Source organism: Scyliorhinus canicula, chromosome 4 (genome assembly GCF_902713615.1).
Source record: "Scyliorhinus canicula chromosome 4, sScyCan1.1, whole genome shotgun sequence".
In the NCBI taxonomy this organism is placed as follows: domain Eukaryota; kingdom Metazoa; phylum Chordata; class Chondrichthyes; order Carcharhiniformes; family Scyliorhinidae; genus Scyliorhinus; species Scyliorhinus canicula.
In genome coordinates this window covers 72,373,437-72,401,046 of record NC_052149.1, presented here as the reverse complement: position 1 = coordinate 72,401,046, position 27,610 = coordinate 72,373,437, and the positions used below count along the sequence as shown (strand labels likewise).

Genomic DNA, 27,610 nt, shown 5'->3' with positions numbered 1-27,610 from the left:
ATGCAAACCATGTACACTTTGGTGGTACATCATCATATGCTGAATATGATTAGCTGGCAAGATATTGCTGCTTTGTTACTGGTTGATAAGAACTAAGTGTCTAGACAAAGTACTTCTGAGACTATTCGTGCACATTTAATAAAAACAAGCTATTAACAATATTTAATAAAAGCTATTCTCGTAATCTTTCTCCTGAAAGCATGCAGCCTTTTGAAACCAAGTCTACACCTGCAATGATTTGCCTCACCTCTCTCTTAAAATTTCTAAATCCCCCATAGAATGGGGCCTTGACTTTTCACAATTGAATAATGGAACAGAACAGGCTAGATAAGAATAGGATTGGTCTGTCTGCACCTGAGATGATAATATGGGCATTCAGCATCTAACAGTGTTTCTATAAAGTTAGTACAAATTAATCAGTGGTCTAGTTCAATGATGCCCACAAACACATAGTTTATTTTGATTGGATTTTTACCTTCATCCTATTAGTAGATAGTTCCAGATATGAGTGGAAATGTATCACATTACCGTCAGGTTACTGTTACTTACATTTGTCCAGCTTCTAAATTCCATATGCACTTTTCCACCTACTTGCAATCGTGCTGTTTGAAATCAAAACACTTTGTACTCTAATTCATTCTTTCCCAGGTGTGCCCGTAGTCCCCATTGTCTCCTAAAAACATATAAAATAAGAAATAGGAACAGTAGGTGAGGTACTGTCCTTCTGGTCCCACAGAATCTGTCCAGTAATGTTGTGGGCCCAGCAGGCACAATACTGAAGTAAGTGTTGGGATTGTGGCCGCTGCAGAATGTAGGTTGCTTTTGCTGTGCAATCTGCCGTACATTCATTTCAAGCCAAATTGGAACCATACATCAACTGAAGACCTATTAATTCTCAATTAATTTTAAGGCATAATTCCCAACTTTCTTTTCTGACTTTTGGAACATCTCCAGCTGTCAACGAAGGTAGGTATAGGCCAGCAAAAGAAAGCACATTCCTAACTTGTACTCAGAAGCTGAGCCAGAAAGAAGCTAGAAAGGATAGCTGACTTTGCTTCCAGTACTTATTAGCATTGCTGTAGACCGCAGCCAATCACTCCCTCTTTCCCCACCCATACAATGCTGCAACTATCATGCCATCACCCCCACCCCCGCAGCACACACACACACCCGATACATATATTGCCAACCTTGAAAATAAACAAAAGCTCTGGACCCGTGAAAATAAGTAGTTCAAGAAGCATTGAGACTGATGTAAGATCTGCATTTCTTTGCTTTTATTGTGTGGGAGAACATTTCAGCACATGAAATTCTGAACGGGTAAATCAAAATTTGATGGATTTCTTGGGAAATTTGGGAGCCTGATCCATAAGGAAACGTGGTATTTTTATTTTAAAATATTGTACATTTCCATTTCATTTCAAGAACTTTTATACAACTAACAGATTCTTAATCCGAAAAAAGGATAAAACAAATGGGTATCAAGATTATCAACCAATCAATTAGCCCATCACAGACGCTACCTCAACAATCACTTCCAACTTCCTGCCATTGCACTGCCCCAATTCATGAAGATATTCGATCACTTTTAGAACAATTTGACAGAAATACTGCATCCTACGCAGCTCCTCAAGCCCACCCTTATACAAAGTTGTCTTCTCTAACATTTCCAATTCATCGTTCTTTCCTCCTTCAACTTAATTTGACATTCCGGTAACCTAATTAAGGTGGTGCTATTCTACTCCCATTTCACGGTGGTACTTTTTCTGCCCGCTTCTAGAGTATTGTTCTTCATTCCCCACCTCACAATGATCACAGCTTCTCAACTTAAATAGTTTCCAGCTTCTACTTTTCCATCTTAAGTACCATTCTCAGTTCCCTCAACTGCCTTTCATTTCCTGCTGGTTTAGAGCCATCCATTTCCATCCATTGTGTTCAGACATGCTTCTAATGAAATGAAAATCGCTTATTGTCACAAGTAGGCTTCAATGAAGTTACTGTGAAAAGCCCCTAGTCGCCACATTCCGGCGCCTGTCCGGGGAGGCTGGTACGGGAATCGAACCGTGCTGCTGGCCTGCTTGGTCTGCTTTAAAAGCCAGCGATTTAGCCTGGTGAGCTAAACCAGCCCCTATGTCAGCCCTGCTGCTAATATATTGGAGTCCTCAGTCCTCTAAATAGTACTTTCAACAATAATTGACAACAATTCAACAACAATATTGTAGTGATCTCTATATGTGCATGTACACAAAGGGTTAATGTGTAATCAGTAGCACCACATGATCACTAGAGGGCCGGACCAACAGGGGTATAAAAGGCAACCACATTGGATCTCTGGCCCTCTCTTGAGTGCACTGTGACCAGGGCAATAGCAGACTAATTCAGATGGCTAGTGGAGTTACGTATAGTTACTGTAGTTAGATCTTGTTAACCTTATCACTAATATCAAATTTAAAGTAAAGATCTCAAGCAATTATTGTTATAGTTACTCAATAAACCTTTTGTTACTACTGGATGAGTTCGAGTCGTCTTCATTGAGATTCAGAATACCTCATCACTAACCATGGTTTGAGTAGGACATGTTACCTACCACACAGGTAACAAAACAAATAATATTGTCTCTGTACATAATAGGAAGAAACTCCTATTCTCATGAAAGTTCCCACCACCTGCAGTGCAGAGAGGTTGCGATTCTTGCCATTAGCACTGGAAATAATATTGAGAAAAGAAGGCTTTGGTTTTGTACATTTGCAGCCGGACTGGAAGCAAGGTGGAGTGGGCAGGGAACAAATGGAAGGCAATGAATTTTGCAGTTCAGTATCGTTACTTTTCTGATGATCATAGATCATGAAGAACCTCTCTCCAGAAGGCGAAATAGATGGAATGTAATTCCTGGCTTTTATTTTATTCAATCATGGAATGTGGTATCGCTGGAAAGGCCCTTGAGAAGATGGTGATGAGCCACCTTCCTGGACTGCTGCAGTCCTTCTGGTGCACCCACACTGCTTTTATAAAGGGAGTTCCTCCATTTTGACCCAGTGACAAGTAAAGGAATAATGACATATTTGTGAGTCAGGATGGTGGGACTGTAGAACAATGAGTTTGCAGCACAGAAGAAAACCATTCACTATATTTCTCTGTTCTCTATTTGCTGGGGCAACCTGAAACTAATGTAACAGCCCCATGATTGGCCCACTTTTGTATTTTCCTTTCCTTCAAAATTTGGCTACTTTGCTTTAAATGATTTTGTCTTCAATGATTCTATGTCGCAAAGCATTCCACATTATCTACCGAATTGAGCTTGAAGATTCCTTTGCCGCCATACATTAGTGGTCCCAGAATCATGCCTATGACTAAAATCAGATTCCTCCATGCCTGTAGTGTGGTGGGTCTCTTATGTGAAGCCTAAGGGCTCTCAGCCATAGTTCTTTATCCACTTGGGCCACAACAGTGGCTCCCATGTCCAGTTTGAAGTTTGTGGGATAACTATTACCGAAATGCCACATTCCAATATGAGAATCCAGGATCCTTTGACCTCACCTAAGAGGCTTGGCTGTGTGGCCTCTTGGTGGGAAGTCTCGACCTCAATCATCTTTGCTTCTTCTGCATGTTTAGATATTTTGGCCTCGCATTTTTCTGAAGTGTCCAGTTCTGTTACATTAAAAACATTGGCCTGAAATTGTAGGACATCAACCTCCCATATGGAGGCAATTTGCTCAAATGCACTGGTACAGTTGCTCTTCTGGTCAGTTAATAATAAAAATCTTTATTGGCACAAGTAGGCTTACATTAACACTCCACTGAAGTTACTGTGAAAATCGCCTTGTCGCCACATTCCGGCGCCTGTTCGGGTACATGGGGGGGAATTCAGAATGTCCAAATTACCTAACAGCACGTCTTTTGGGACTTGTGGGAGGAAACTGGAGTACCCGGAGGAAACCCACACAAACACAGGGAGAATGTGCAGACTCCACACAGACAGTGACCCAAGCCGGGAATCTAACCTGGGACCCTGGAGCTGTGAAGCAACAGTGCTACCCATAGTGTATTATTTCCCATGGTCTAGAGCAGGGGTGGGCAAACTTTTCCGTGCAAGGGCCACATTCAGAAATTCACAATTCACAAAGGGCCGCATAGTATATTAAGTAAAATAATTACTTCACCCGGTTATGATTCTGGGCGCCTCATATAGAACATAGAACAGTACAGCACAGAACAGGCCCTTCGGCCCTCGACGTTGTGCCGAGCAATGATCATCCTACTCAAGTCAACGTATCCACCCTATACCAGTAAGTAACCCAACAGCCCCCCCCCCCATTAACCTTAAAAAAAAATTTTTTTTTTTTTTTAAATTAAAAAAAAATTTTTTTTTTTTTTTTTAATGACTTGGAGGGCCGCAGAAATACCTTTGGCGGGCCGCATGCGGCCCGCGGGCCGTAGTTTGCCCACCCCTGGTCTAGAGCAACCTGACCAGGATCCCCCCCGTCCCACTGCGCAGTGGGTTTTGAGGCGGTGAAGGTGGTGGAGGCAGCTCATCATAGGCCGCTGGCGGGATCTTGCAGTCCCACCAAAAGTCAATAGCTTTTTACATGACATGTGGCTGTGTCACTGAGAATCTGCCACAGGCCATTTTGTGGGACCAGATGATCACATCGATGGGAAGGGCCAGAAAATCCCCGTTTCTGTGTTGTTTAACCAACTTGGCTGTAGGGTTTCCTTTTATACCACGGTTTACTTTTCTCCTCTCTTAAGATGGACCTTTGCTGCACATGCAGTTCAGACTGTCTAAATATTTGGGACAGCTTTCTTGAGGGTTAGATCCTCCTTCGTTTGTGGTATGTCTGAAAGAGCATCGATTGCTTCTCCAACTATTTTATCCCTGAAAAGTTCAGAGTTTAGGTCTCCATGTTTGTAACAAAGAATAATATAGCACAGAACAGGCCCTTTGGCCCTCCAAGCCTGTACCCGATCATGATACCACCCTTGGCCAAAACCCTCAACACTTCCTAGTGCCATGTCCCTCCATGCCCATCCTATCCATGTATTTGTTGAGATGTCTTTTGAACGCCGTTAATGTATCTGCTTCCACAACCTCTCCTGACAACATGATCCAGACACCCACCACAATCTGTGTAGAAAACCTCTCCTCTAAACTTTGTCCCACAGACCTTAAACCTATGCGTCCTAGTGACTGACTCCTCCACCCTGGGAAAGAGTGCATGCACATCCACTCTATCCGTCATTCTAATAAAAACAGTCCGAGTCTATTCAGCCTCTCAGCATAGCTAACATCTTCCAGGCTGGCAACTTCCTGGTAAACCTCCTCTGCACCCTCTCCAAAGCCTCCACATCCTACTGGTAGTGTGGTGACCAGAATTGTGCGCAGTATTTCAAGTGTGGCCTTACCAATGTTCTGTACACTGTAGCATGACTTGCCAATTTTTATACTCTGTGCCCCGTCCAATGAAGGCAAGCATTCCATATGCTTTCTTGACTACCTTGTCCACTTGTGTTGCCACTTTCAAAGATCTGTGGACCCGTATGCCCAGATCTCTCTGACTTTCTATATTTCTAAAATTTTTGCCATTTACTGTATATTTCCCCTCAATGTTAGTCCTACCAAAGTGCATTACCTCCCGTTGGTCCGGATTAAACTCCATTTGCCATTTCTCTGCTATCTATGTCCTGCTGTATCCTCTGACCATCCTCAACACTATCTGCCACTCCACCAAGCTTGGTATCATCTGCAAACTTACTAATCAGACCAGCTACATTTTCCTCCAAATTGTTTATGTATACGGCAAACAACAGAGGCCCAAGCATTGATCCCTGTGGAACACCTTTTCATTCCAAAAAACACCCTTCTATTGCTACCCTATGTCTCCTGTGACCAAGCCAGTTCTGTATCTATCTTTCCACCTCACCTCTGATCCTGTGTGACTTCACCTTTTGTACCTGTCTGCCATGAGACACCTTGTCAAAGGCTTTACTGAAGCCCATGTAAACAACATCAACCGCCCTCCCCTCAGCAATCATCTTTGTCACCTCCTCAAAAAATCACGATCAAGTTAAATAAAAATATATCTGCCTTTCAGGTGGACTTTTATCATCAAATTTCACTACTCGCGCTGCTCACCATGCAGCTGGAAACAATTTAATAAAAACAAAACATGGCAGATGCTGGAAATCTGAAGTTGGAGATTTGCATACGTGCAGTGCGGTCAGCGTAATTTGAAGGTGGTTTGTGAAGGGGCTGTTGTTAAACCCGAAACACTTACTCAGTGTTTCCCTCCCTACCCCTCCTCTAACCAAAAAAAACAACCGTGGTTGTCGGGAAAGTAAGTTTATCTCTTTAAAAACTTACCTTGAAGGGTGACATCACAGCAAAGCAGTGACCTGATTGGCTGGTAAGGAAAATGCTCCAATTAGCAGTAGCTGGGAGAAATTTAACTCTTCATGTGTTGGTGAATATTGTGATTGGTAAGTAAAATCTTTATTCCTTTCACTTATTAATTATTTGATGTTATATTTGTAGTCAGTTAAGGTAAAGGGTAAAAATGGCAGGAGATCCCAGACCCGTGTTATGATCCTCGTGCTCAATGTGGGAGTTCAGGGACGCGGCCGATGCCCCTGACTCCATCATGTGCGGGAAGTGTGTCCAGCTGCAGCTCCTGTTAGACCGCATGACGGCTCTGAAGCTGCGGATGGACTCACTTTGGAGCATCCGCGATGCTGAGGAGGCCGTGGATAGCACGTTCAGTGAGTTGGTCACACCGCAGATTAGGATTCTTGAGGGAGACAGGGAATGGGTGAGAAAGGCAGAGAAAGAGCAGGAAGGCAGTGCAGATGTCCCCTGCGGTCATCTCCCTCCAAAACAGGTATACCGTTTTGGATACTGTTGGGGGAGATGACTTACCAGGGGAAGGCAGTAGTAGCCAGGCTCTTGGCACCGTGGCTGGCTCTGCTGCACAGAAGGGCGTGAAAAAGACTGGCAGGACTATAGTCATAGGGAATTTAATCGTAAGGGGGGTAGACAGGCATTTCTGTGGTCGAAAACGAGACTCCCGAATGGTATGTTGCCTCCCGGGTGCACGGGTTAGGGATGTCTCAGATCGGCTGCAGGACATACTAAAGGGGGAGGGTGAACAGCCGGTTGTCATGGTGCATATAGGCACCAACGATATAGGTAAAAAACGGGGTGAGGTCCTACAATCAGAATTTAGGGAGTGAGGAGATAAGTTTAAAAAGTAGGACCTCAAAGGCAGTAATCTCAGGATTGCTACCAGTGCTACAAAACAGTCAGAGTAGAAATTTAAGAATAGTCAGAATGAATACGTGGCTTGAGAGATGGTGCAGGGGGTTCAGATTTATGGGACATTGGAACCGGTTATGGGGACGGTGGGACCATTACAAATCGGATGGTCTACACCTGGGCGGGACTGGAACCAATGTCCTCGGGGGTGCTTTTGCTAACACTGTTGGGGAGGTTTTAAACTAATGTGGCAGGGGAATGGGAACCAGATTAGGAAGTTAGAGGTCAGTAAAGAAGCAGCAACTAAAGCCAGTAAGGTACTAGATAATAAACTCAGTGTGACTAAGGGGAAGAGTAGACAGGGAAGAGATGATGATCGCAAAGGGACAGGTGATCTGAGGTGCATTTGTTTTAATGCGAGAAGTGTAGCAGGTAAGGCAGATTAATTTAGGGCTTGGATTAGTATCTGGGAATATGATGTTATTGGTATTACTGAGACATTTGTTGAGGGATGGGCAAGACTGGCAACTAAATATCCCAGGGTATAGATGCTTCAGGAGGGATAGAGAGGGAGGTAAAAGGGGTGGAGGAGTTGCATTACTGGTCAGTGATGATATCACAGCTGTGATTAAGGAGGGCACGATGGAGGATTCGAGCACTTGAGGCAATATGGATAGAGCTAAGAAATAGGAAGGGTGCAGTAACATTGTTGGGAATTTACTATAGGCACTCCCAAAAGCGAGCGTGAAGTAGAGGTACAAATATGTAGACAGATTATAGAACAATGCAGGAGCAACAGGGTGGTTGTGATGGGAGATTTTAACTTCCCCAACATTGAATAGGACTCATGTAGTGTTGGAGGCAGAGATGGAGCAGAATTTGTAAGGAGCATCCATGAGAGTTTTTTTAGACCAGTATGTAAATAGTCCAACTTGGGAAGGGTCCATACTGGACCTGGTATTGGGGAATGATCCCGGCCAGGTGGTTGACGTTTCAGTCGGCGATTACTTTGGGAATAGCGATCACAATTCCATAAGTTTTAGAATACTCATGGACAAAGACGAGAGTGGTCCTAAAGGAAGAGTGCTAAATTGGGGAAAGGCCAACTATAACAAAATTCGGCAGGCTCTCGGGAATGTGGATTGGGAGAAGCTGTTTAAGGGTAAATCCACATTTGAAATGTGGGAGTCTTTTAAGGAAAGGCTGAGTGCAGGACAGACATGTTCCTGTGAAAATGAGAGATAGAATTAGCAAGATTAGGGAACCATGGATGACGGGTGGAATTGTGAGACTAGCTAAGATGAAAAAGGAAGCATACATAAGATCTAGGCGACTCAAAACTGATGAAGCTTTGGAGGAATATTGGGAAAGTAGGACAAATCTCAAACGCGCAATAAAGAGGGCTAAAAGGGGTCATGAAATATCTTTGGCTAACAGGGTTAAGGAATATCCCAAAGCCTTTTATTTGTATATAAGGAGCAAGAGGTTAACTAGAGAAAAGATTGGCCTACTCAAAGACAAAAGAGGGAATTTATGCGTGGAGTCAGAGGAAATGAGTGAGCTTCTTAATGAGTACTTTGCATTGGTATTCACCAAGGAGAGGGACATGATGGATGTTGAGGCTAGGGATGGATGTTTAAATACTCTAGGTCATGTTGGCATAAGGAAGGGGGAGCTTTTGGGTATTCTAAAAGGCATTAAGGTGTACAAGTCCCCAGGACTGGATGGGATCTATCCCAGGTTACTGAGGGAAGCATCCTTGAGCACGGGTGAGGTCCCGGAGGACTGGAGAATTGCTAATGTCCCCTTGTTTAAGCAGGGATAATCCAGGGAATTATAGACCTGTGAGCTTGACGTCAGTGGTAGGCAAACTGTTGGAGAAGATACTGAGGGATAGGATCTATTCACATTTGGAAGAAAATAGACTTACCAGTGATAGGCAGCATGGTTTTGTGCAGGGAAGGTCATGTCTTACAAACCTAATAGAATTCTTTGAGGAAGTGACAAAGTTAATTGATGAGGGAAGGGCTGTAGATGTCATATACATGGACTTCAGTAAAGCATTTGTTAAAGTTTCCCATGGCAGGTTGATGGAAAAAGTGAAGTCGTATGGGGTTCAGGGTGTGCTAGCTAGATGGATAAAGAACTGGCTGGGCAACAGGAGACAGAGAGTAGTGGTGGAAGGGAGTGTCTCAAAATGGAGAAAGGTGACTAGTGGTGTTCCACAGGGATCCGTGCTCGGACCAATGTTGTTTGTGATATATATAAATGATCTGGACGAAGGTATAAGTGGTCTGATGAGCAAGTTTGCAGATGATACTAAGATTGGTGGAGTTGCAGATAGCGAGGCGGACTGTCAGAGAATACAGCAAAATATAGATAGATTGGAGAGTTGGGCAGAGAAATGGCAGATGGAGTTCAATCCAGGCAAATGCGAGGTGATGCATTTTGGAAGATCTAACTCCAGAGCAGATGAGACGGTCAATGGAAGAGTCCTGGGGAAAATTGATGTACAGAGAGATCTGGGAGTTCAGGTCCATTGTACCCTGAAGGTGGCAACACAGGTCGTTGGAGTGGTGAAGAAGGCATACAGCATGCTTGCCTTCATCGGACAGTTTATTGAGTACAAGAGTCGGCAGGCCATGTTACAGTTGTATCGGACTTTGGTTAGGCCACATTTGGAATACTGCGTGCAGTTCTGGTCGCCACATTACCAGAAGGATGTGGATGCTGTAGAGAGGGTGCAGAGGAGGTTCACCAGGATGTTGCCTGGTATGGAGGGTGCTAGCTATGAAGGAAGGTTGAGTAGATTAGGATTGTTTTCATTGGAAAGACGGAGGTTGAGGGGGGACCTGATTGAGGTCTAAATTAAGAGAGGTATGGACAGGGTGGATAGCAACAAGCTTTTTCCAAGAGTGGGGGTGTCAATTACAAGGGGACACGATTTCAAGGTGAGAGGGGAAAAGTTTAAGGGAGATGTGCGTGGAAAGTTTTTTACGCAGAGGGTGGTGGGTGCCTGGAATGCTTTGCCAGCGGAGGTGGTAGAGGCGGGTACGATAGCATCATTTAAGATGCATCTGGACAGATATATGAACGGGTGGGGAACAGAGAGAAGTAAACCTTGGAAAAAAGGAAACAGGTTTAGATAAAGGATCTGGATCGGCGCAGGCTGGGAGGGCCGAAGGGCCTGTTCCTGTGCTGTAATTTTCTTTGTTCTTTGTTCATAAAAATACAGAATTGTTATAGAAATAGCAACAAGTGAAAATACAGATTAACGTGTTATAATGTATTGCTATTTTAGCCTCAGTTAAACAATGTGACTTTGATCTTGTACAAGCAAGTTTCTGGAAAAGTTGTTCCTCAGGTCCCTTCGCTTTACATCTGACTCAATGAAGGAATGACGATTTTTATCCTCTTTCCAACCATTCATCCGATGGAAGATTCTGCTGGGTTTCACTGAGGGAGGGGGTTGGTAGTTTGGGAAGTGGAGTTGAACTCTGCTGATCTCTGGGGATCTGACTGGTCTTTGTCTGACTGAATAAGTTACATTGTTTTGGATTTGAGTCAACAATCAGCAGCCAATTCCTACTCCATTGCCCTGGTATTGTCTCTTTCAGTTTGAACTCATGTCTGCCTTATACATGTTTCTCTATATATTTGTAAATATAACCCATAATTCCGGACAGGAGTGTACTCGGGGAAGCAATTTGTTAAATTGCCCTGCAATTAATTGATGAAAGTGAGTGATCAAAAGTGAGCAAAATTGAAGATAAAAATACTGAACTCAAAAATAGCCTCAAAGCCAAATCTATAGACAAGTGTGAAATGTACAGTCATTGTATTTTAATAATTGAGCTGGTTTGCAGATTGAGTTGAGACCGACTGTATCTCTGATCTCTCCAACTCTCATAGCTTAAACATTTTAGAGATTGTCACAAAGCGAGATTAGACACCTTGGAATTGTGAATTTTTAAAAATTGTACAAAGGAGCTTCTATAAGTCTTTTTTTTTACACCATTTTGATGACATCGCTGTTTTCTTTGTACATGCACACAGCTTGCACCGGCACAAATTAATATTTAATTTGGTGTCAGGAGTTACAGTGAAAGCTGAGGTCAGGAAAGGTGATATATAAATGCAAGTTTTTTTTCCTTTTTAAATGAAGGCAGTATCCTCTTTGAAGTTTATCCAAAAGCAAAATGCAGTTATGGTAAACCTTTCCGCTTTGCAGTGAGATTTAATGAGGTTCCATCTGCCATTACCAGTATATCGTGTTCTGTCATCCAATCAACCCACTTCATCCAATCCAAAGATTGGGTAGTGTTAAATCAATTTAACTTCATTAGGTTCTATCATTTTAAACCACGTAATACACAGAATTATTTTGCAATATGTGGCCGTTAAGTTAATTGATGCCAGTGAAGGCAAATGGTATTCAGTTTTGTTTTCAGCAACCAGGAGATGAATCCGTAATAAAGCATAATAATAAACCGTAATAATGTTCTACTCGAGAATGAATTTTGGCTCCAATCTCCAGGCTCATAACAGCATGTCCACCTGAGCCAGTTTGACATGTTTCACATCATGAATCTTCAGTGAGATTGTCAAGTCATGCCAATTAGTACAAAATTAGGAATGGTTTTATGCCATGCACTCATCCTCATTAGGAAGGTATTCTTCATAATCCGTGTGTGGGATGAGGGTGCCTAGCTTGTAAAAGACTGATGTCATCTACTCAAAGCAGAGCAATAGTATAATGACAAAACAGCCAGTTTTCCCAATATGCTCCAAATATTATGTGACCGTAAATCAACAAATACAGAAAATATAGACTACACAACAAATACAGAAAATATAGACTACACAATGTTAGATGTGTGGCATACTCAATGTTGTTGACCCCCAGAATCACCCCACATGCAATTGACTACTTGAACACCCTTGGATCCATAGAGCCCAGTTTGATAACCTATGCACCAACAGCTGAACTAAAATTGCTTCAACTCTTTTCATGTAAGGCTTTGTGGTCCATGTGTATGATTAATATTTGAATTCCTTGAGGTCTACATATTCTAGAAAATGGGTTACATTTACAATTTTAAGAAATTCTATATTTTCACTAGTCATAACTGTCACATGAAATCATTTTTATTGCAATCACTAATTGGTCAAAATAATGACTAACATTGTCCCAGGTGATGCACAATCTTAATAAACCAGCTGCGATATTCAAATACACATGGTCGATCTCCTCACAAAATTAATGCAATAGTGTACGTAATTTTGTGAAACAAATTACTCTCACTTACCATGCAATAAAGAAAGTCAAAAAATATGCTTTTGAAAAGTGAATTGGGGAATCGCTAAAGTGTTTGAAGTTGAAGCGCAACAGTGGCATCAGCTGTTAAGTCAGTTGCATTTTCTAATGTTAATCCTTCCGGCTGAAGCCACAGAACGGACTGTCGGGGAGTTTTTATATTGACCTCATTCCTGGGTTGGACAGAAGTTGACACAGCTATTTTGGTCTTGTCAGATATGTGGGAATCCTCTTATGCAACAGCAACAACTAAATGTATCACCAATGGGGAAATGTGAACTTGCACAAGGGAGTGCAAGTACAAAATATGCCATTCAGAAATATCCCTATCTGATACATTTTCATTTTGTGACTATTCGATGGAAAAGAATAGTTGAAAGTATGATGTGACACCAGATATTGTTTTTTCTTTAAACAAGAACTCCTGCTCAGCAATCACAAAAAACATAGACGGGTTTGGAGCAAAGTTGTGTGTTAATAAAAATGATTGAGCCTGGATAATAAGTAAATAACAAAACGTTCATTGTACCCAAAGTGCAAAAATGATTTATTGATTGATACCATCTCCTGAATCTGCAAAGTTTGATGAATAATAGATACTTCATTAGAAATCATGAGGCTGTAAACAAATGAAAGAACTCTGATGAGTTTTAAAAATTAATTCAAGGGATGTGGGTATCACTGGCTAGGCCAACATTTATTGTCCATCTTGAATTTCCCTCGAGAAGATGGTGGTTAGCTGCCTTCTTGAACCGTTGCACTCATGGTGTAGGTACACCCACAATACTGTTAGGCAGGGAATGCCAAGATTTTAACCCAGCAGTAGTGAAGGAACAGGTGAGTGACTTGGAGGGGAACTTGCAAGTGGTGATGTTCCCAGGTGTCTGCTGCCCTTGTCCTTCTAGATGGTACAGGTTGTGTGTTTAAAAGGTGCTGTCTAATGAGCATTGTTGAGTTCCGGCAGTGCATTTTGTAGGTACTACACTTCTGCTACCATGCATCGGTGATGGAGAAAAGAGTGAATGGCTGTGGAGGTGATGCCAATCAAGCAGGCTGCTTTGTCCTGGATGGTGTCAAACTTAAGCGTTGTTGGAGTTACGCTCATCCAGGAAGTGGATAATATCCCATCAAACTCCTGACTTGTAGATTGTGGACAGGCTTTGGGGCTGTTATAGCCATAATATTCCTATATCCACCAACATCCACAACCGTCTTTCTTTGTGCCAGGTGTGAGTCCAATCAATGGAGGGTTTGCCCCCTCATTCCCATTGACTCCAATTTTGCTCGTGTTCCTTGAGGCCATACTCTGTCAAATGTGGCAGTCACTCTCATCACACATCTGGATTTCAGCTATTTTGCCTATGTTTTAACCAACGGTTCAATGAGGTCAGGAACTGAGTGGCCTTGGCGGAACAAAACTGGGTGCCAGTGAACAGGTTATTGATAAGAAAATGCCACTTGATGACACTGTTGATGTCCCCTTCCATCACTTCGCTGATGGATATATCGCAATGGAGCTTGAATGGTTAATTAAGAAAACACAAAGAGTGGGTCACGTGATGTGAGTGCAGGAGTGGCTGTATTTTCATGAGTTCCAGCTCTGTTCATCTTTTGATCCTTTGCTTTATCCTTGTGCACATTTTATAGTTGCCTTTTTTGGGGGATAAATATGGTAGTATGTTCCTGGATGATCCTGATTGGAGTTTTGTGATGAGCCGAGTTAAATCGTGAGGAATTCTCGTGTGAGTGAGGCAGTCAAAGTTGGCTGGGGTGGGGCCCAGCTTGCAGTGGTGTTGTTGTTGATGAGCAGGCCTGTGCCTTGGTGGTGCAGTGAGCATTGGATTGATGACCGCCTTGAGAGTATTGTTCTGGATGATGATCTCGGCTCCGTGCTGCAGGTCTTTGGTGCTCACCTTGAGAAACCGTGAAGTATCCTTGAGAGAATGGTGGAGGCACAGGAGAGAATCCGTGTATTTGATAGAGCACTTTCCCTGGCGAGGCCCATACAGATCCTGCTGTATGGCGTGCCACATATCCTAACAGATTCAAGAGGTAGTGGCCAGGCAAGGAGTATCCGGTATCTGGGAGGAGGTGACCGGCGAGTTCCAGATTGAGTTTGAAGATTGGCTGCCATGCTTTAGTAATCCTGATTTGGAGGTTGGCTATATCAGGTTCAACAGAGCAATCCGACTTGCAACACCTCACGAGATTCAACGCAATCTCGCGAGACATTGTGATGTGAATCCCGCCCACAATGGACGGAATCACTTTTTAGCAAATCTGCATATTAGAGCAAGACAGTAAGCTACACTCTAATGTGATGATTACTGAGGTACCTGAGGCTTTGGGATTCAACCCCTTTGCTTCACGGACGTCAGACGAGCGTCATTTGATACTGGTCCCCACAAATGGGGCTGGTTTAGCTCACACAGCTAAATCGCTGGCTTTTCAAGCAGGCCAGCAGCACGGTTCGATTCCCGTACCAGCCTCCCCGGACAGGCGCCAGAATGTGGCGACTAGGGGCTTTTCACAGTAATTTCATTGAAGCCTACTCGTGACAATGAGCGCTTTTCATTTAATTTCAAATGGGCATCAGACAGAAAGACACTTGTGGGGGGTGGGGGTGGGGTCCCCAGCTACATGGCATTTGGCCAAGGTGGTGCCCTGGCACTGCTGGTACCACCTAGGTATCCTGACAATGCCAGCCTGCCACCTTGGTGGTGCCCTCTGGGTGCCAACCTGGCACTGCCAAGGTACTCTCCAGTGTACAAAATGGGGCTATGTGCGGCTCGGCTGCGCATTCCCCGTTTCCGTGAGTGCCGGGAAACATGCGGAGAAACATGCTCGCGAAGGGACTTTGTTCCCTTTTGGGAGAATCATGCCCAGAGCCATTTGTTGGGAAGATTCTGCCCAACGTTGCAGTTCTAACTGATCCTTCTACAGATCCTTCCACGTATTTCCTGAGCTGGGATTCAGATATGTTTCCTCTCCTACTCTTACCCTCCATCAAAGGGAAGAAACAGTACATTAGTTTCCAATCACAAATGGCACCATTAAAAATAGAATGGTTTAATAAAACTCTCTTCCTCTCCCAATAGAAAATGTTTGGCTTCCAATTGGCAACTGTGTACAGTCATATGATTTAAATTAGCATGACGGAATGCCTGGCTCAGACCAGAATCCCATCACCTGGAGCATTTCAAAAAGGTCGTTGGGACTTTGGTATTCAATTAAAATGTTAGTGAGTGTCAGGTTCAATGGATAGGACACTGCAGCACATCCTTGCTGACCTTTAGGTTTCAGAAGTGCATCTCAAAAGCCTTCCCCAATGAAATGAAAATCGCTTATTGTCACAAGTAGGCTTCAAATGAAGTTACTGTGAAAAGCCCCTAGTCGCCACATTCCGGCAAGGCAGTATTCTAAATTTGATGTGTTGTCTTTCTCCAGATGTAGTTACTTTTGTCAATATGAGGTGCTGAAGACTGGAACATCTTTCCATTTAGGACACTCGAGGGCAGGAATCTTGTTCTTGGGTCGCAATTCCGCAGTTGGGATGAAATTGGGTTTGAAACCATGAAATGTTGGCTGTAGGACTCCAAAGGTTATATTGGAGGAGGCAGTCAACTATGTGCCCCACCTAATTCGAGCAACATGTGGACACCCGCACCTGGAGGGTCAATGGCAGTTCCACCTTCGCTGGGTGTTGTGGAGATGTAAAGGGAGGTGAGAGGGTGCCTCCATTCCTGGTGGCCCTAGGAGAGATCAGAAGGGTTCAAAGGATTTGGGCTGTTGCACAGGAGATGGAAATCCCCCAATGATAACAGGCCCTTCTACAATATCTTCTATTTAGTAGTGTAGTGTCTTCCCCACTTAATGGCTTTGATGGCTAGTCAGCCTATTCCTGAGAGGCTGACACCATTTCAGACAGCCTCTTGGTTCCATCTGTACTCAGTATGCCGACTGGAAAATCCAAACAGCATCCGGACAGTGCTCTTAATTAGGCCCTCAAGGGGTTCCCTGTCGAGGTTGGTCAGGAAACAAGTTCATCCCATCTCCTACAGAACCTTGTAGAGGCAGGAATGTGGCGTGTAGGTGACACCAGTCCTACCATGTTTTGAGCACCCCTCCCGTTCAGCATAGAACAGACACACAGTCAAGTTCAATTCATTTTTCTCCAACAGTATGGGCGAACCGTGCTCGCCCCCCCCCCCCCCCCCCCCCCCCCCCCCCCCCACACACACACACACACCCCTCTCACTGGATTCCCGATGGCATGGGGTGGATTCAACAGGAAATCCCATTGACAGCAGTGAGACCAGAGGATTCCTCTGCGGTCTGCTTCCTGCTGCCGAGAAACCCACCCTGGAGAGGCCAGAGAATCTCGTCCATTATTTTCACATCTTTTTACTTCTCAAAGTGAGTTAACAAATTTAGGATTAATATTCTTCAGGCTGTTGCGTTTAATGAGAAGCTGATGGACATACAGAGGAGAACAAGGCTAACTGAATCCAGTGACAGACCTTTTTAGTCAACTACTACTCCAAATCTTGGTGCCATTCTAAAATATGTCTCTGAAAATTCGCTGAAATTCGGCTGAAAACGGGGAGTGAAGAGAATATGCTTTTCCAATCTACACTCTTAGTGGAAGATTCACCAGGGGCTAGAACTTCTCCATGTTGATCATTCAGCAAAGTAGATCAGCCCTTATTGTGGAATGAAGAAACCCACTGAAGGACTGCAGCTGGGTGCATGGCCATTGGATCTTGGTAAATGACCCTACCAGCAAGGAAGATCATACTTGGGAGAGGTGGTGAGTTGTAATCCCACAGGGCAGCCTCACTACACTTTAATCTAGCACTTATATTTTATAACTAATCATATACTCTCTTTATGTCTAGTCCAAAAAAAAAGGCTGTGTCTGCATGTGTTTCCTCCCACAGTTCAAAGGTGTGCAGGTTAGGTGGATTGGCTGTGCTAAATTGTCCCTTAGTGTCCAAAAGGTTAGGTTGGGTTACGGGGATAGGGTAGAGGTGTGGGACTAGGTAGGGTGTTCTTTCCAAGGGTCAGTGCAGACCCCAGGGGCTGAATGGCCTCCTTCTGCACTGTGGGGATTCTATAAACTAGGCTGACATGAGGAGAGTGCAAATAGTGTATGAAACTGACAGAGTACATCCTGCTGCCTCACAGATGGTATCTCTTTAAATTGGGAGGATATTCAGATCTGTATTTTATTGTTGTGAAGCCCGAGTCTGGAGGCACATCAACATTTCCCCAGTTCTGTGGAGCCGTTGGACAGAAATGTCACACTGTCAAATCTGGATAAGACGTTCTCACCAGTTGCACTTGTTAAATTATTTGAAACAGTGAAAAATTAGCTCGATCACAAGAGGGGTGTTGATGACGGTTTTTGTTTTGTTCCTGTTAACTGAAGTTTCATAAAATCACATAAGTGACGGTCAGTAAATTCTGCAAAAAAAGTTAAAAAGGGAAAATAAAGCTTTTAGTTCAATCTATGCTTAGTGGTTACAGTTCTGAACAACTTTCAGTAAGGCAGAGAAAATGCTGGAAAATCTCAGCAGGTCTGGCAGCATCTGTAGGGAGAGAAAAGAGCTAACGTTTCGAGTCCAATGACTTTCGCAAATTGCTTGGTATACCTGAAGGCAGATGTCTGTCTATTGCTGGTGGTACCCACTGGTATAAATATAAAAGAATGCGAATTTGGTTTATAGTTGTTCGGTGAATCAATCAATCACAGTTCATTTTGCTTTTCTTACCGCCATTCTTTGTTCTCTGTTTCCATACAGGGGTTCACCAGACCGAGATGGAACTGTAAGTATACAGAATGTTTAACTATTGACTGGTGCAGGTAAAACTAATACTGGATGCGACCAGTGTTATCTGAACAAAACATATAGTAATAACTCACTCCTATTCATGTTACAATAGGTGCAGTTTCTTGTGATACTGCTCATGCGTAAAGTTGACACCAGGCTATGAGCATTAACAGTCTCATCAGATTGCATAATTGTTTCTACTGGAAATGTTTTGCAATATTAACTTTCCGTTGAAAATGCTTGGTCACACCCAGCGCTGGTTGTGGGGAGGGTTCTGTTATTTTAAGGACCAGCAAAACCTTTAGCAAGGGCTAAATCCAGGGTTTTCCTGTCACATGTAGTCTGCATATTGCTCAGGTTGTTTGAGACAGTGAGTATTTAGGGAGTCTTCACTCAGTTAGCCTGGAAGCTCAGCACAAGTGTTCAGTAAGACCAGTGAAAGCTGCGAATTGAATACACAAACTGAACGGCCCTTTTCTCCAGAATCAATACTGTTGACAAAGACTTGAGAAAGCTCAGAAAATATACTTAGGGCGATATGTGACATACTAGTCAACATTTAAGTACAGCAACATGAACTGAATAAAGCATCCTAAGGTGCTTCACAGGAGTGTTATCAAACAAAACTGGATTTTCTGGGGCTCCATGATCTCTGCACCCCCAGCTAGAATGTCAGTGGGTTTTCTCTCCAATTTCCGACTGCTGCCCCACCACAACTTAAGGTTAATGTCAGAATTAAACGCGTCCCTTTCTTGGGAGGACATCCCGCCTCAGGGAGCAGTCAGTCAATTCAATGCCAATGTGAATGTAGACAAATGTTGGGAGGCAGTCCACAATGCAAAGGGGCCCAGTTAGGTCTGGAGGGTTGGAAAAGGGGCTGAGGTAGGTCTGGAGATATGTGAGATATGTGGAGGGTTGGAAGAAGTGGCAGGTAGGGAGCGGTGAACCCATGGAAGGTTTTGCGCTGATACATATTTTGAAGTTAAGGCATTGCTTCACAAGGAACCTGTTACGATTTGTGAGCACAGCAGTGATGATTGAAAGGCAATTTGGTGTGAGTTACGATATGGGAGCAGAGTTTTGGATAACATGAAGTTTATAAAGGTAGAAAATGGGATGCATTTTGGGGGCTAATAAGTGAACTTATTAATGTCAGAATGATGTTTGACACTCGCTTTGAGATTGTGCCTTCATTGTTGATTTGTTCCTGGTGCTATCTTCTTGAAGCTAAAATAAATTATGATTCATTCACATTGTGAGCAAATTTTGATTACCATAAGATTTTGCCGAGTAGTCATTTCCTTGATATCTCTGGCACAAACTTGGGAGCAGTTCATTCACTTGGCTGCAATTGATGTGTGACAAAAGAACAAAAATGTGCTGTACCTTATACAATTACACCAAATTTGAAAAATATTGATCAACAAATAGTATTTATCAACACCCACCATGGTGGTGTTAAATATGTTTTTAAACATAGTTGATTAATATTAATTGCAAAATGAATATATCCTGGCTGCTCAATCAGTTTATGATTCCATGAATTGAATGAATATGTTTTTTGTAAACCCATGACTAATGATGAATGCTAAAAACGTAGGAATTTAAGAGTGAAATGAAGGGAAGATGGCTGGATCTTTTCATCGAAATTGAGTTAAGAATATGCTGAATCGCTTTTTAAAAAGTTGAAGACTTTGGAAAAGGCTAGGAATTGAGAATAAAGACAAAAGACAGCTTGTTATCGATTTTTCAAAAATGAGCCGCTCCTCACTAAAGTTATCCTGAGGAATGAATATAATTTTCCTGCTCAGTGCCTTCCACAGGGCATGATGTTAAAGGAAATTGCATCTCATGTTTTGCATCTTTGTGACTTCAAAATTCAAAATGCCCAGGAAATGGGATTTTGAGGTTGCAGATGCAAAGAAGGGAAAACTATCTTCCCAACTGCCATCTTTAGCATAACAAATAAAATAGTTCATCAAAGGAACCACACCTCACCTATATTCACAAATTCCAATCAACTCGGGGAATCACAGTTGGAAGGTTTTTAGCTAGAAAATTCATTACTGTATGCATTCAACCAGTCTGGGTATTGATAAGACAGACCGAAGAGCCTTGTGATTTCTGCAGATTCAACCCAGTGCCTGCTGAAAAACAGGCTTCAACGGTAGTATGTAGTCGAGCACAATTGTCACATTTGTTATTAAAAGACAAATGCCCTGTCTGTAATGAGATATGGCCCTTCTGACATCAAACCTCATCAGTGAGGTATTTATCACCTATGAGGTGAGCAATGTATGAATTCTAGCGTTGAGATAGAAGGAATTATGTCTCCAAATGCCCCCAAAAAGGACAATACCCAACAGGTAGGCAGAATCCTTGGCAATGTAATGGGTTGGACAAACCCTAGGACCTATCACATTATCCTGGCCAGTAACTATGGTGTCATCAACAACCCTAAAGTTGGCAATATATTTTCCTGGACTTGGTGTGTGACAAAACTCCGAAAGTCACTGTGTTAAATATGCATTTAGTTTTGAGAAATATTTTCTGTTAAAAAATAAATATTTAAACGTAAATAGCATGAGTAACATCTTTTTATTTCTAACCATTTTCAGAAGAAAAGTAATGGAGCTCCAAATGGATTTTATGCAGAAATCGACTGGGAGCGTTATGTAAGTGTAAAATGCATTTTGTTTCAAATGCAATTTTTTTTTTCAAAAGTTCAATTTTATTTGGAGGGTTTCAGTCATCTTTCTACAAATATTCTCCAGCTGAAGAGAAAGTGGCATTGGCTGGATTGTTTTACGTATGTATGGTCAGGTTTAATTATGTCAGAAAGTTTCTCTTTGAAAACGACCTTAATTCTGCCACGTGGACAACTAAGTCAGAATATTTTCTGCACATTTCCACACTTGTTGTTTGATTATTTTGTATAACAATGCGAAATATATTCAATTTCAACATTTATTACCTTTCTAGCAGTGGTTGCATGACCCTGATTAACTATTGGCTTGCTGGAGACAGTCACAGTAATCAGTGCTGAGTTTGATTGCCCAAAGCAACAGCGACAAGCTGCCTTCATTTCTAAATCCAAATTTTCAAGCTAAAGAAAGCTTTGAATTTGTTCAAGAATTTGCACACTATACACACCCCAATGCGCACACTATACACATCCCAATGCACTAGATAACAATATTTATGGTAATACTAATTCCAGTTGAAAACTGGAAGCTTTAGTAAACTTTAATCCCCCCAGGCATTCAATCAGTGCAGAGCATAAATCAATACAGGCAATGAAATGTGGAACTCCACAGCCAAAGCAGCAGGATGCAAGTCAAAGTTATGATCAAATTGATCCGGTCTTTGGTCCGACCACACCTTGGCTGGAATGTGCCGTTTGTGACATCATAACCTGAACTGTGCACTACTTATGCTTTCTCTCTTTTTGCCGTTTCCCACACGATTATACATAAAATTCTAAGTGCCAGCAACATGCATGTAAAACATGCGATTTGGGATGGGGGGGGGGGGGGGGGGGGGGGGGGGGGGGGTGCTGGTTTTCATTATTGAAACTCACCATCAGGTGACAATGCAGCAGGTGCAGGTGGGTTATAAAAGAGCCTCAATCAATCAACGTGGTTCTATAACATTGCCACAACTTTGCTGCCAACTAAATTACCATTAATATGAGACTTGAGAGCATAAAGGTTAATGCACAGGTGTTTTACAAAATTTGATTTCACTTGTAAATATTTTACGTTATGTTGGTTTGACCTTTTTTGTGTGTTATTTGTTGAGGCTATCTTAGTGAGAGAGCTAAATATACTGACTCACCTCAGGGTTGATGCATACTGATGGTTACAGCAAGTTAGGGGCGTTTCCTTTTATAGATCATCATAGAATTTACAGTGCAGAAGGAGGCCATTTGGCCCATCGAGTCTGCACCGGCTCTTGGAAAGAGCACCCTACCCGAGGTCAACACTTCCACCCTATCCCCTTGACCCAGTAACACCACCCAACACTAAGGGCAATTTTGAACACTAAGGGCAATTTATCATGGCCAATCCACCTAACCTGCACATCTTTGGACTGTGGGAGGAAACTGGAGCACCCGGAGGAAACCCACGCACACACGGGGAGGATGTACAGACTCCGCACAGACAGTGACCCAAGCCGGAATCGAACCTTGGAGCTGTGAAGCAATTGTGCTATCCACAATGCTATCGTGATGCCCATAGTTACTTCCACAATTACTTTATTGTTCAATCTTTATTGAACATATATATTAGTGTCCAGCGTTGTACTCCCCACTTTGTGGGACATGGTTGAACTTTATTGTAAAGGTGTGGTTATTGTCCCTTTTAAGGGCAACACAGCAGTGTAAAGGTCACATGGTTTGGGTGACCAATCGGGACTCAGGATGTGGAATCGCCCCCCCACGGTGAAAAATTCTCCTTGGCAGAGATAATTTGGGTGCCAAATACAGCCATAAGGCTGCTGTATAATTCTTATTAATGACTACCTCTTGTGTTCATTAATGAAGCCTGTGAAAGTGCACCTTTACAAATGATTCTCCAAGATCACTCTCAGTGGGGATAATTGAAATGTTGCAAACTCAAAGCCTGTGAGGACTTCACTGCTAACACCCAGAGATGGACACATATTTGGACAATACGCACACTGCCCTTTAGACCCCTTGGTTTTCTTACCTTGACTGACTGTCTCCACCAAGCCCCCACACAGGCTGCCTTGCCGTACCTACTTAATTCTTCCATGCCCCTGACCCCACTGTCTGACCTCCCCTGGATCCCTCTTCCACTCTCCCATGTCCCCAATGCCATGCCACAACCCCTCTCAATACTAACTCGCCTTTCCAGTTTCAAGCCTCCATGCAAGCTGCCATTCCCCTGCTCCCTTCCATTATACCTTAGAGTTCAAAAGAAAAGCAGCTGACTTTGCGTACAACTGCATAAAGCCAACTGATGCACATTACCTTTAAACAATCATGAAATGGGTGCCACATGTTTCTTGTACGTCACTGTCTGTATCTTGATGGTGAGCTGTAAATTTAAAAAACCTCATACGCCAACTGCATAAAGCCAACTGATGCACATTACCTTTAAACAATCATTAAATGGGTGCCACATGTTTCTTGTACGTCACTGTCTTTATCTTGATGGTGAGATGTAAATATAAAAAACCTCATACGCCAATGAGTATTCATGATATGCAAATATATTATGAGTATGAACCCGCCATAGGCCGGTGTAATGCGCGACTTACTACAAATATGTTGCTGACTTTATCTCTGCATCTCAACCCACCGTCAAAAAGTTTGCATTCTATCTATTTACTCACTCCAATGGGCTCCATAAAACACACCCACCCACCTGCCTCCACCTTGAATCTATGTCCATTTTGAGAAATAACGTGGATATTTGAATTCTGAAGGTGGTGCAATAAAGAGGTTGCTCCCTAGAGTCTTAGATGGAGTTACGAGGGACGGCTGAGTAAAGTGAACTATTCAGACCTGAAAAATGTCTGGGAGATGATCTTGTAGTTTAAGCAAGGTGGTTGAGAATTGGAAAATATAAATCCAGAATATAACTTCAAAATAAATTACAAGGATGGAACAGTTGGTCATGGGTTCAAATTAATCAAAGATAAATTTAGGATTGACACCAGGAAATTCTTTACACAGTGCTATCAAAACATCGAACGCTCTTCCAGATAACGTAGTAAAGTAAAAACTCTCGAATCCTGAGGGAAACTGTTAGGTGCTTTGGTGGGAAAAGTTGACTGTCGGATCATTCTGAATGCAAGCTAAATGCTTGTTAATGCTAGTTAAGGCAAGCTAAATGCCCAATTGTTTGCAATTATCTTATTATTTCACATACTTGTCAGAGTGATATGTCATTCGATGCTGATATGAAAAAAATTGTTTTTTCCTGTTACTTTTGGTTTGCTCTGTTAGAATAATATGTCACACTATAGAAGTGGGCCATACATGCCATCAAATCTGTGCTGTTATTGCTTGCCAACAGGAATCATCTGATCTAATTCCGCTCTCCTGCTCAGTCCCCATATCCATTAATAATCATCTTCCTGGGGCAAATATTTAATTGCCTTTGAAATCGCCTCTATGCCTTGTAGCTTTCAGCTGTGATTTGTCTGGCTATTACAGAAGGTAATCATTTTGAAAATGTGCTGACCAGATCCCATGAACCTTTACAGCCAACAGTGAACATAATAATGAAGATGGAGAATTGAATTAGTTAGAAGTGTTGTGTAGATTCAGCACAAAATTGTAAGCAGAAAAAGTATTTGCACAGAAGGCATTAACATCAAAGATAAAATAAAAAGAATTGATTTCAATGTAAGTGGATGAATTGGAAGTTTTTTTCCACATGTTTATTGTTGGGACACAGCCAGAATAAGTACAATGTTTATTTTTATTTTCATAGAATTTACAGTGCAGAAGGAGGCCATTCGGCCCATCGAGTCTGCACCGGCTCTTGGAAAGAGCACCCTACCCAAAGTCAACACCTCCACCCTATCCCATAACCCAGTAACCCCACCCAACACTAAGGGCAATTTTGGACACTAAGGGCAATTTATCATGGCCTATCCACCTAACCTGCACATCTTTGGACTGTGGGAGGAAACCGGAGCACCCGGAGGAAACCCACACACACACGGGGAGGATGTGCAGACTCCGCACAGACAGTGACCCAAGCCGGAATCGAACCTGGGACCCTGGAGCTGTTTATTCATGGGATGTGGGTGTCTCTGGCTAGGTCAGCATTCAAAGCACATCCCTAATTTCCCTTAAAAAGATGGTGATCTGTCTTCTTGAATCACTGCAGTCCATGTGTTGCAGGTAAACCCACAGTGCTGTTGGGGAGGGAGTTCCAGGACTTTGACCCAGTAACAGTGAAGGAATGGAGATATATGTCCAAGTCAGGATAGTGAGTGACTTGGAGGGTGTTCCCATGTACCTGCTACCCGTGTCCTTCTAGATGGTAGTGGTCATGGGTTTGGAAGGTGCTGCCAAAGGAGCCTTGGTGAGTTCCTGCATTGCATCTTGTAAATGGTACACAGGGCTGCTACTGTGTATTGGTGATGGAGAGAGTGAATGTTTGTGGATGCAGTGCCAGTCATGTGGGCTGCTTTGACCTCGCTGGTTTTGTTTTTTGAGTGTTGTTGGAGATGCACTCACCCAGGAAAAGGGCGAATATTCCATCAAACACCCGACTTGTAGCTTGTAGATGGTGGACAGGCTTTGGGGAGGCAGGAGATGAGTTACTGCTGGATTCTGAGCCTCTAATCTGCTCTTCTGCCATATGCACAGTATTTATATGAATGGTCCAGTTCAGTTTCTGGTCATTGGTAACCCCCAAGATGTTGATGGTAGGAGATCAGTGATGGTAATGCTATTGAATGTAAAGGGGCAATCAATTATTACAGTGAGCATGAGATAAGTAAAATTGCTCAGGAAGAAGTGTTAACTTAATAACAGTGTTGAAGGGCAGCACAGTGGCGCAGTGATTAGCACTGCAGCCTCACAGCGCCGAAGTCTCAGGTTTGATCTCGGTTCTGGGTCACTGTCCGTGTGGATTTTGCACATTCTCCCCGTGTTTGCATGGGTTTCACCCCTACAACCCAAAGATGTGCAGGGTAGGTGGATTGGCCACGCTAAATTGCCCCTTAATTGGAAAAAATGAAATGGGCACTCAATTTTAAAAAAAACAGTTGAAATAATTCTGACCAGATACAAATTGTGGCAGAAAATGTAATATCATCAGTTGAAGGCATAATATTTTAGAAAATAAAGTTCCCCCTAAGGTTTAGTTAAGAAGAAGGTCTCAACATGGTAAAGCACTGCTCTCCTGAACAGCTGTGAAACTCACTTTCTGAGCAGGTCTAGGAGGTGGCAGCTGCTGTGCATCACTCCATTCCACATTTCCCATAGCAACACGAGAATTGTCCATGAACAAGGAAATTGCGACTGGTTGAAAATCTTTGAAGTGTTTCATTCTATTACTTGTGTCTGATCTTCAGAATTCGCCAGAAGTTGATGATGAAGGATACAGTATCAGGCCAGATGACAAATCAGGTTATATCCTTTGAACCCTTTGAATCTTACTTATCTTCTCTCTCCACAGGTGTTGATTTGCTGCTGTTTTGATCTGTTGTTTTTTTTATTTCTGAATTCCAGTATATTGCGTTGTAATTTTTTCATCATTGAAGAAAATAGATAGATAGTTTTGTATAGATTAATCTTTGTAATGCAGTTTGTTACCCCTTTATTTGGCAGCCTCTAATATAATACAAGGTGTTGTATGTGCCTCACAATGTATTTGCTTCCACACTTCTTGAGAGTGAAGCATTCACAGGACTCTGACTTCTACATGTACATATAGTTGTAAGCCTATCCATGAAAGCTAACGAGGCAATTTTAATGTCAGTGCAACATGGCCGATAAAAGCCTGGAGACCTCACCCCCTGGGATCTAGCCAGCTCGCATCGCATCCCGAGTTCTAACGTGATCTCCTGAGACGTTGTGGGCGGGATCCATTTTTAGCAAATCTGCATATTAGAGCGAGGCAGCTAGTCTCACTTTAATGTGCAGATTCCCAAGCTACCCAAGGCATGGGATCAATCTCACTCGGACGAGCGTGGTTCAGCACTGGACTCCACAAGCGGGAACCAGACGGAACGACACTCGTGGGGGTCTCCCAGGGGATTGAAGGCTCCCAAGTGTGTGTCCTTTCGCCAGGCTGGGCCCTGGACAGGGCCGTCCTGGCACCTGGCAATGCTGCATGGGTGACAGCCTGGTACTGCCAAGGTGCCCTGGTTGGCACTGCCAAACTTGCATTTTATTTGCACGAGTACGATTGGGCTGGGGTGCTCTGTGAAGATGTTGGGGGGTGGATGCGGGGGACCCTCCCATAGTGCATTTCGGCTTGGGGGTGGGACTGGGTGTCGCTTCACGTTCCGGCAAGCGAAGCTCCTCACAGTACAAAATGGGGCTATGATTTGGTCAAAAAGTTGGGTTTTCAGGCATGTCTTAAAGAAGAAAAGCGAAGTGGAGAGGTTCAAGATGGGAATTCCAGAGCTCTTCTGGAGCTGAAGACATTGCCACCAATGGTCGAGTAATTAAAATTGGCAATGCTCAAAAGGCCAGAATTAGAAGAACTTAGGGTT

At 43.0% G+C, this 27,610-nt stretch overlaps 1 protein-coding gene across 6 annotated transcripts in view; it reads left to right on the top strand.

Annotated features, from left to right (window-relative positions):
• sgip1a (SH3GL interacting endocytic adaptor 1a) overlaps nt 1-27,610 on the top strand; it is a 282,072-nt gene that overhangs the window by 102,858 nt on the left and 151,604 nt on the right. For all 6 annotated transcript variants that reach the window (XR_005460343.1, XM_038794456.1, XM_038794455.1 and 3 more), the window contains exons 4-6: nt 18,371-18,395; nt 21,019-21,075; nt 26,465-26,522. Coding sequence is in view for 5 of the 6 variants with exons in the window: in XM_038794456.1 (XP_038650384.1) it covers nt 18,371-18,395; nt 21,019-21,075; nt 26,465-26,522 (140 nt within the window). In the remaining variant the exon portion in view is untranslated. The remainder of the gene's footprint in view (nt 1-18,370; nt 18,396-21,018; nt 21,076-26,464; nt 26,523-27,610) is intronic.